General features: G+C 37.3%; 1 protein-coding gene across 1 annotated transcript; it reads right to left on the minus strand.

The window, feature by feature from the left end:
* Positions 1 to 517: 517 nt before the first annotated feature.
* On the minus strand, positions 518 to 9,817 carry dram1 (DNA-damage regulated autophagy modulator 1). The gene is made up of 7 exons (XM_024284891.2): positions 7,638 to 9,817; positions 7,300 to 7,367; positions 4,830 to 4,972; positions 4,576 to 4,753; positions 4,420 to 4,478; positions 1,522 to 1,614; positions 518 to 1,440 (listed from the first exon to the last, which is right to left on the minus strand). Exons 1-7 carry the CDS (start codon positions 7,766 to 7,768, stop codon positions 1,396 to 1,398), a joined length of 717 nt encoding a protein of 238 aa, XP_024140659.1. The 5' UTR covers positions 7,769 to 9,817; the 3' UTR covers positions 518 to 1,395.
* Between the last annotated feature and the right edge of the window lie 1,351 nt (positions 9,818 to 11,168).

The following is an 11,168-nucleotide window of genomic DNA, read 5'->3' on the forward strand; positions in this document are numbered from 1 at the left end:
GCATTTAGCTAATATTTTTGTAATCTTTCAACTTCAATGTTTTCAGCAATAAGGTTGAGCTTTTTAGCTTTCAGCTACAGCAATTTGAGCTATCAGCTCTGGCATCTTTTGTAGTCAAATTCAGCTTACAACATTCACACTGGCATTATCACAGGTAATGCTATATACCTAGTTTGCAATCTAATGTACCAAAAGCATTTTAAAGCTGAAACAATGAACAAAAATCCCACTAAAGCACCAAAATCTCTGCTCATTATGACAATAGTTTGGACAGTACATTCACGTATTTCCCTATTTAACCTTTTAACACCTGAAACCCTTTAAAACCTTTAAAATATTTAACATACTGTAACTTTTCAATCATTAACACGTGCCGCTTTTGTTCTTCAGAATCTACTGGAATTACATGTTGACGGTTGAACAGTTACAGTAAATCAAAGAACACAAACACTGGAGGTAAAAGGTTAAAGGACGTTATCAGTGCAGCACCTGGTTTATAAAAAGAGGAAGTCAGAAAACTGCAGGATGGATTTATTTCACATTTTATCAGCTGTGCTGCAAAAAAACAGCCTTTCTGAAATGGTACCATTGTGGCCTGAAAGCTACAAAACGAATAGTAAAAACACGATTCGTAAACATGATCAGAAACAGTTTTTAAAAGGTGACCCTGATATGACCAAAGGGGTACCCTCAACCTTTTTTTAATTTTTAATTTAAGATAAAAATAGAGACATTTTTTGTAAAATTTTGGTTTTAAAAAAACGCTTTAGATCCATATAAATAGTTTTGAATTTAAAAATGCCATTAATACTTTATTGATTGCGATAATAATGCAAAAAAAGCCCTTTTAATCTCAATTGGTTTCAATCTATGTTTACTTCACAAGTTAAATTAAATTAAGCTGTACTGAGAAAACAGTTTAATTCCCTTAAACCACATTTAGAACCAGCAAACTTCCATAAATAGCTGCTACTGAGGTGTCAGGTGGTGTTTTTTAAGGGTCGGAGCAGCAAACATTAAAAAACAAACCGAGCTTTCAACATGAAACTTTTCACAACTATGTAAAAAAATAAAATTCAGTCAAACACATTTTTTCATTTTTCAAATAGGTTAGCAGAGTTGTGATCACTACTTTTATGCATCACAGCAGTTATGTGTGCATTGTGTGATGAACTTTTCCTATGATCCTATACGTGTGAAGACAATGGAGCAAAGTGACATTTATGAAAAAAATGACTAAAAAACTGTAAAAAAAATACAAAATTTTCAATGTGTTACACTTCATTATGAAATAAAAAAAACTGGATTGCAGTAAAACTTGTCAAAAGGACGGTACAAAAAGTTAGTAATAGCAGTTCTGCACTGTCGTAAACATCCAACTTTGAGGGCAAATGTTCAGGATCGCTCCCCGTACTCGGTTTTCACCCGTAAGGTAAACAGCTGTGGTAAAAACCGTACAAAGTTTTTAGTAAACAAAACAGAAAAACCAAGATGAAGGTGGACTGAAGGGTCGGTGCTCACCTGGAAGTCATTAAGGTACGTGAGGAAGAAGCAGACGAAGCTGAAGGCAACAATCCACTCACAGACCGCACTGGCAACATGAAAGGGATAATCCTGAAGGAGGGAACAGTCGATGCATGTTAGAATTTCTGTTAAAAGCACAGAATAGAATAGAATAGAACAGAGAAGAACAAAAATATAAGCGTAAAATCTTGTTTTGCTCCTATTTGTCATAAAATGAACTCAAAGATCTAAAACATTTTCCATTAACACAAAATTACTGTTTCTCTTAAATATTACTCGAAAATCCGTCTAAATCTGTAATTGTGAGCCCTTCTCCTATGCTGACATAACCCATCCAACCTCCCAGGTGTGCCAAATCAAGATGCTGATTAGACAGCATGGTTATTGCACAGGTGTGTCACATCAAGAAGCTGATTACACAGCATGATAATTCCACAGGTGTGTCACATCAAGAAGCTGATTAGATAGCATAATCATTGCACAGGTGTGTCATGTAAAGATGCTTCTTAGACAGCATGATTATTGCACGAGTGTCAAAATGCTGATTAGACAGCATGATTATTGCCTAGGGGTGCCATATCAAGCTACTATTAGACAGCATGATTATTGCACTGGTGTGCAATATCAAGATACTGATAGACTGCATGATTATTGCACAGGTGTGCCATATCAAGATACAGATAGACTGCATGATTATTGCACAGGTGTGCCATATCAATATTCAGATTAGACAGCATGATCATTGCACAGGTGTGTCACATCAAGATGTTGATTAGATAGCATGATTATTGCATAGGTGTGCCACATCAAGATACTGATAGACTGCATGATTATTGCACAGGTGTGCCATATCAAGATACTGATAGACTGCATGATTATTGCACAGGTGTGTCATATCAAGATACTGATTAGACAGCATGATCATTGCACAGGTGTGTCACATCAAGATGCTGATTAGACAGCATAATTATTGCACAGGTGTGCCATATCAAGATACTGATAGACAGCATGATTATTGCATTGGTGTGCCATATCAATATACTGATTAGACAGCATGATTATTGCACAGGTGTGCCATATCAAGATACTGATAGACAGCATGATTATAGCATAGGTGTGCCATATCAATATTCAGATTAGACAGCATAATCATTGCACAGGTGTGTCACATCAAGATACTGATTAGACAGCATGATCATTGCACAGGTGTGTCACATCAAGATGCTGATTAGACAGCATGATTATTGCACAGGTGTGCCATATCAAGATACTGATTAGACAGCATGATTATTGCACAGGTGTGCCATTTCAAGATACTGATAGACAGCATGATTATAGCATAGGTGTGCCATATCAATATTCAGATTAGACAGCATGATTCTTGCACAGGTGTGTCACATAAAGATGGTTCTTAGACAGCATGATTATTGCACAGGTGTGCCATATCAAGATACTGATAGACAGCATGATTATTGCATAGGTGTCAAAATGCTGATTAGACAGCATGATTATTGCACAGGTGTGCCATATCAAGATACTGATAGACAGCATGATTATTCCACAGGTGTCATATCAAGATATATGATATATGTCAAATCACAATGCTGTTTGGACAGCTTGATTATTGCACAGGTGTGCCTTGTATCGACCACAACAAAAGGCCACCCTGGAATGTGCTATTTGTTTTATTGGGGGTTCTGAGGATTCGGGATATTGGTCAGGATCTTGTGTGACCACCAATTTTCTCATGCAGTGAAACACATCTTCTTCACATAGAATTGATCAGGTTGTAGATTGAGGCCTGTGGAATGTTGATCCACTCCACAATAGCTGTGGGAAATTGCTGGATACTTGTAGGAACTTGAACAACTTATCATATAGACCGATCTAGAGCGCCCCAAACATGCTAAATGGATGACGTGTCTGGTGAATATGCTGGCAAAGCAAGAACTGGAATGTTTCAGCTTCCAAGAATTGTGTACACATACTTGCAGCATGGGGCCGTGTATTATCACAACAATTGGCCTCAGGATCTCTGTGCACTCAAAATGCTATCAAATAGAATGCACTTGTGTTATTCATCTATTGCATACATCTGCTTATATCATAACCCCACTTCAACCATGGGCCATTCAACAACCTGATCAAATCTTCGCAAAGGAGATGTGTTGCACTGCATGAAGCAAATGCTGGTCCTGAATCCACAGACCTCCCTAATAAAACAAAACAGCATGTTTCATGTTTTTTGTGGCCAGTGTAAGGCACACCTGTGCAATAATCCCTAATCAGCATCTTGATATGGCACACCTGTGAGGTGGGTTGGATTATTTAAGTATAGGAGAAGTTGTCACTATCACAGATTAAACAATATTTTTCTAAATGTTAAAACAGAAATGAAAAAATAACTCATTTTTTTGACATTTTAATAGCATACTATATCTTTGTGATGGTAAAAAGTCTTTTAATCTAATTTGTTCCGCATGTGTGAAGTTTTTCCACATTTTAACACAGAGAAAATGGATCAGCAGTAAAACTAATGCCAACCTTTAATATTTAACAGATTCAAAGCTGACTACCTGAGAACAAAGGTCACCATTGCATAATTCATAAGAAATGTCAATTATGTCATTTCAACCCAAAGATAAAATAGTTTTAGTGCAATTTAAACATGTTTTTCTCGTTTTTTGGTTTTTTTAATTACTGTGCAGGCTGCTCATCTTGAACTCCCATATCACATGACTTTGTGGTTACAGCTGATTCATGCTGGTGAGAAACTCCCAATGAGAAGCAGACGCCCACACCAGCTGATCGCTTTCAACATTGCAGAACTTAAAGAGAAAAGTCTGCAGTGTTGCTATAGAAACTGCATTTTTTAGTATACTTCCTGGATCTTACCTTATCTTCCTTGTGTCTGTGCAGCTGGGTTTGTTTGACAAAGAAGGTGCAGATTACGGCTGAGTTTTAACTTAAGGGTAACAAACTTATAACGATAATAAACTGGGAGTATACAGTCCCGTGATTTTCTTTGTTTTATAGCAGGTTTAAGGATACTGGGGAAAACTGCAAGAGCAGCGATGATTGTGATAGCCACCCGAGCTCGACACATACTTGCAGTGGACCCTAGTGGATAGATAAAATATGAAATTCTTGTTTGGAGAATGATGTAGCCGACACCGGAGATGAAAAACACCAGAGCCCCAAAGTCGTGGACGTAAGTCACTGCTGTTTCCTGCAACAAAGAGAAGCCACTATGAGTGAGAACTCAAGGCGCTGGAGTCAGAGTTCTAAAACAAGTGAAGGCTTACCTGGAAAGTTGCAACAATGCACATTCCCACACAGGAGGTCATCCCAAACCACAGAGCACATTTATTGAGAAGAGGTTTTGCATTTACTAAATCCTCGTTCAACCTCTCCACGAACTTATATCTGGCATATATGGTGGCAGTTCCTGTGGAAACACACATTTACAGCTGTCAAACAGAATCCTGACTCATCTCCACTTACACCCACCAGCCACTTCATGAAGTAGACCTGTCCAACTGCTGGTTTCAAATCAATCACATGGTAGCAACTTGATGGTGCGTGTGGTTGGGGATGTGGTCAAGACGGTCTGCTGTAGTTCAAACCGAGCATCAGAATAGGGAAGAAGTTAGAGACTTTGAAAGCAGGATGGTTGTTGGTCCCAGACAGCTTAGTCTGAGTATGTCTGAAACTGCTGATCTACTGGGATTTTCACCCACAACCGTCTCTACAGTTCATAGAGAATGGTCAGAAAAAGACAAAATATCCAGTGAGCAGCACTCCTGTGGGTGGAAATACCTTGTTGATGCCAAAGGTATCTAGTGAACGCTAACTGGTGCTCACCAGATACTAACTGGTGCTCACCAGATACTAACCATTGCTCACGAGATACTAACCGCTACGCACCAGATACTAACCGATGCTCACCAAATACTAACTGGTGCTCATGAGATACTAACCGCTCCGCACCAGATACTAACCGCTCCGCACCAGATACTAACCGGTGCTAACCAGATACTAACTCTTGCTCACCAGATACTAACCGCTGCGCACCAGATACTAACCGGTGCTAACCAGATACTAACCGCTGCGCACCAGATACTAACCGGTGCTAACCAGATACTAACTCTTGCTCACCAGATACTAACCGCTGCGCACCAGATACTAACCGATGCTCACCAAATACTAACTGGTGCTCATGAGATACTAACCGCTCCGCACCAGATACTAACCGCTCCGCACCAGATACTAACCGGTACGCACCAGACATAACCAGTGCGTACTAGATACTAACTCTTGCTTACCAGATACTAACCGCTGTGCACCAGATACTAACCGATGCTCACTAAATACTAATTGGTGCTCATGAGATACTAACCGCTCCACACCAGATATAAACCGCTCTACACCAGATACTAACTGGTGCTAACCAGATACTAACTCTTGCTCACCAGATACTGACTGATGCTCACTAAATACTAATTGGTGCTCATGAGATACTAACCGCTCCACACCAGATACTAACCACTCTGCACCAGATACTAACCGGTGCTAACCAGATACTAGCTCTTGCTCACCAGATACTAACTGGTGCACACCAGGTACTATCTGTTGAGGACCAGATGCTATCAGTTAAGCACCAAATACTATCTGATGAACACCAAATACTATCTAGTGCACACCAGGTGCTAATTGGTGCTCGCTCACCAAATACTAACTTTTTTTTCGATTTTTTTTTTTTTACTTCAATGTCCCAAATACTATCTGATGAGCTCCAGATACCACCAGGTGAGCACCAGATACAATCTAGTGCACATCAGATGTAACCGGTGCTCACCAGATACTAACTGGTGCGCACCAGGCACTATCTGCTAAGGACCAAATACTATTTAGTGCACACCAGATGCAAACTGTTTATTTTTAAAATTTTGATTGTTTTTTTTTTTTACTTCGATGTCCCAAATACTATGTGATGAGCACCAGATGACCACTAGATACTATCCAGTGCACATCAAATGCTAACTGGTGCTCACCAGATACTAATCAGTGCACACCAGATAGTACACGGTGCACAATGGATACTATCTGGTGTGCATGAGGTACTATTGTTTGACCACCATACTATCTGTTGACCACCATACTATCTGTTGAGTACCAGATACTATCTGATGTACACCAGATACTAACCGCTGCTCACCAAATGCTAACTGTTTTTTCTATTTCAATTTCTTTTTTATTTTGATGTCCCAAATACTATCTAATGAGCACCAGATACTAGATTCTAGAGCAACCAGATACTATCTAGTGCACACCAGATACTAACCGGTGTTCACCAGATACAAATTTCAATTCTTTATTTTTACTTTGAAGTCCCTTTTGGGGCTCTGTAGATTCCTTTCTGCTTAGCATTTTTAAAATATTCACTCAGAACAATCATGATTTGCAGGAGAGCATCTCGGAAGAACATGAAAGCATGGATTCATCTGCAGCAACTATGCTATCATGTCAAAATGGACCAAACTCTCTGAGGAATGTTCCCAGTTCCTTGTTGAATCTATGCCACTAGGGATTGAGAAGATAAAAGGGGTAAAATCCGGTACTAGTATTGTACCTAATAAAGTGGCCAGCGAGTTTATTCCAATCAGCAAAAAAAAAGCTTTGAATTTCTTGGAAAAAAAAGGGGAAATGTGAGTAACAAATTGTTTTTGGAAAGTTCCTCCTTTAGGAAATTACTTAATTTTGGGGAAACTCTACCTGCACATGCAGAAATGATCGTCATCAGGCCGAAAATGCAGCTTTCTGGAGGGTTTGCGCCTGTGTCACTGCGGAGAGGTGGAGGACAGGTGAGCAGCATCACTAGTAAGTAAGACTGCGTAAAATATGATCTGCAATTAAAATAAAAGCCTGAATTCATAGACAGAAGTGAAAACAGAGCGGCGATGCTGCTGCGCACGTCTCCATAAGTGAGTGAGCCAGTGCGCACAGCTGGAATCTGAGCCAATGAAGTTGCGCTACTACAGGAAAACGAAACCTAACAAAAACTTTCTTCTTCTCACAAAACAAAATCCATGACTGAATGATCGCAAACTTACCTTATGTATGGGAAAATCACGTCCACGTCTCGTCTGAAAACGGCAACAATATAGGAAACAATGAAAGTGCTGGAAGACGAGACGACCAAGAAGAGAGGCAGGAAGCAGAGTCCTTGCGTGAACCAAAACATCTCAAGTTTTTTTTGTTTTTTTTTAAAGCTCGGTGGTCAAATATATCAGCCGCAGGTGTGTTCTCGCGGGGAAAGGGGAAAGAATCGATGAGAAAAGCGCACCGGCGTTGGTCAGGACGCGTCAGCTGCTGCGGCTCTGGCTGTCACATGGCGCCTCTCAGGAGTTTACAGTGACCTCTTCCCCAAACGCCTCACCGAGGGCTGTCTTATGCAAATTACTAACATTTTTTTAAGACGCGTGCTCGTTTTGTCCGCTTAAGGCTACATTTATTTGATTTTATGATTTCATTTGTTTATTTAATTCCAAATCATTCTTTTTGACTTAAGATGAGCCAAAAAATCGAATTATCTAAAAAATAAATAAATAAAAAATACTGAGCTTATTCATATTTTTTCATAAAACTCATAATATCTTACTGCCTAACTATGTAGCCACAAGGGGGCGCAAGTCTCCCTATGCCCGGTAGTAAAGCTCTGCCAAAACACCTGTGTGAAACAGTAAAATCCGATTCGCTGTAACGACCCCTGACGGAAGGGTGAGGTGCTGCGCAAAATTGTAAACAACAAACCAGTCATTAAAAGAAAATCCAATTTATTATTATTAAATTCAGTCTGATTATGCAGGAAGTAATCTACAAATCTCATAAAGGAAATTTAAGTAAAACACAACATCTGCTGCTCACTAGATATCAATTGGTTCTCACCAAATACTAAATGGTGCTCACCATATTACTACCCAGTGCGTACCAGATACTAACCAGTGTTTAACAGACACTAACTGGTGCTCACCAGTTAGTCTACTAAATAGTGCTCACCAGATACTAACCGGTTTACAATGCACTTTTTGGCAGCTGCGAACTATATTCTGGAGTGATTTATATTCTGAAAATTCAGTCAGCTAAATGCTGAACACACTAGTAGTGCACTTTGTAGTAAGCAATGAAGGAATTTTGACCCAACCTAAGATCAAAAAAAGTTAATAACCCTAAATAACCATTTCTTTCACATGTGGTAAACACATTTCTAAGAGTCCTATTTCATTAGCGTGATCAAAACTTTCCTTTTTAACCCATTGTGTAACTTGTAGCCATGTTTTCTCCCCTGTAGTTCATCATCATTCCACTAGGGGCAGTAGAATCACTTTTCCTATTCCTTCCAAAATGGCTGCCTCCGTAAAATCTCAGAACCAGTTTGGCAAGAAAGTATTGCTAATTTTCACAACGAATAACTCCTCTATTGTTATTCATTTTTTAAAATGTCTACTATCTATATTGATAGAATAACAAAATTTGTTGATAATTATTTTTTTATTATACAGTAAAGCCATGTTTATTTCATTATGAAACAAAATTGATTTCCTTTTTTTCCATGTAAAAAATGACTAAACATACTACTTGGAAGTGATTTTTTCGTGCAGTTTGGTGGAATTATCGTGTTATATACTGAAAATGTTACAACTAAATATCTCTCATCAGGTCATGAATTTAAGCTACCGGTACACAATCATGAGTTTAACTGAAAATGACTGATCTGATTTCATCAACCTCTCCTTTTTTCTGTTTTTTTCTTCCGAACTTCCCAAAAACCCCATGATTCAGTTTCCTGTAAAACTGCTCCATGAAAGTAAAACCACTGTTTGTCTTTGAGAGTGTCACGTCTGTCTGAACCAGAGTGAGTTTTCATGAGGTTTGCGGGCGTTTTTTTAATACGCACAATTTAATACAATCACAAAACTTCCACCTTTTGGAATTTTTTTTCTTCAATTTCCAATACTTGAGATTGACTAACAGGTGGTCTCATTAACCTTTTAAGACTGAAAAGCAACAAGTGTACATTTAGTATCATTAAAAAAATATTTTTTCTTGCCCTACAACCAAACCTTATATATTCATATTTAATACACTTATTTCTAAGTTCACTATCTCATTAGCGTGATTAAAACTTTCCTTAAAACCCCCAGTACATATAACCTGATCCATGTTTTCTACTTTGTAGTTCATCATCATTCCACTAGGGGCAGTAGAATCACTTTGCCTGCTAATTTCAAAATGGCTGCCTCCATGAAATCTCAAAAACAGTTTTGGCGGGAAAGAGTTTAGTTAATTTTCAAAGCTTTATTTTGAGAATAACTCATACATTTTTATTTATTTTAGTAAAAAAAATTCTGCATTAAAATTATGCAAAATATGTTGATAATTAATTATTTATAATACAGTTATATCATCTTAAAAAGGTGTGGGTAAATAAGGGTCTTTTTTCATGAAACTCGTATATTTTTTTTTGTTTCTTAAACTTACATTGTTGTGAACCTACAATCATCTAACATATCATAATTGATCCTGTATATAATTGAAAAAAGGACATTGTAAAATTTTATTTGTGGATTTTATCAAATCAAATTCTTAATACCAAAAAAAAAATAATTTATCTCAATTCTTTTATGTAAAATGACTAAATCCCTTTTTTTTCAGGATTAGACGTTCAGTGTTTCTTTAAATTTTTATGATTTAATTTAATTTTTCTAGTAAATACATCTATTCTTACATGTGATATTGATCTGCAGTGATATTTGTCTTAAATTTAGCCCACATCATCATTTTTTTGGTAAGTTTCTTAGTAAGTTTTGAATCTTTTATTGTTCCCTCTAAAAACCAAAATGACTGACAGTGACTGAACAGTGTGTCTTTGGATGAAAAAAGGAAGAATGAATCATCATGTGACAATACATTTTATTTAGATTAAATATTCTATACTGAAGGAAGGGCCACACCTTAAAGAGATCACAAACTTATCACAAGTCAACACAGAAACACACACAGCCACACTCTCAATATCTGGCAAATTTTTGAGTCACTGATTAACCTATAAGCAAACTGTTAGAGAAAGTTGGAGATATAATCCACTCATCCATGCCAACTCTACACAGAAAGAACCCAGGAAGTTCTTACCGTGAGGCGAAAGCACTAATCACCACCATGCCACCCAATTTTCAATATAGTTATTTTGTTTTCAGTTTGATGGTAATAACTATTTTTATTATCAGAAAAAATACAATTTAAAGAACATTATTTTTTTTATTTATGTGAATGTTGGAATCCTCTTCAGATTCTCTTTTGTTCATTCCACTCTTCTTTTTTTTTAAAATCTGAATTACCTGGAATAGCTATAGGATTTTTTTTTTCGTTTTTCTGCCAATAACTAGTTTTACATTGATTTAACAATTTAATTTAATTTAATTTAATTTAATTTAATTTAGTTTTGTGTAAACCCAGACAAAAACCCATTGATACAACTGTTTTGTGATACTGGGGTATGTAAATGTAATTTAATGTAATGTAATGTAATGTAATGTAATCTAATGTAATGTAATGTAATTTAATTTAATTTAATTTAATTTATT

This window comes from Oryzias melastigma, linkage group LG23, assembly GCF_002922805.2.
Source record: "Oryzias melastigma strain HK-1 linkage group LG23, ASM292280v2, whole genome shotgun sequence".
NCBI classification, from domain to species: Eukaryota; Metazoa; Chordata; class Actinopteri; order Beloniformes; family Adrianichthyidae; genus Oryzias; species Oryzias melastigma.

Excerpts from the sequence above, each read along its gene's own strand:
- dram1 (XM_024284891.2), bottom strand. The coding sequence starts at position 7,768 with ATGTTTTGGTTCACGCAAGGACTCTGCTTCCTGCCTCTCTTCTTGGTC. Across the intron at positions 4,479-4,575 it reads TGCTCTTGCAGTTTTCCCCA|CCGTAATCTGCACCTTCTTT; the intron begins GTATCCTTAAAC and ends GTTAAAACTCAG. Across the intron at positions 1,441-1,521 it reads CGTACCTTAATGACTTCCAG|CTGTTTACCTTACGGGTGAA; the intron begins GTGAGCACCGAC and ends TTTTTACCACAG.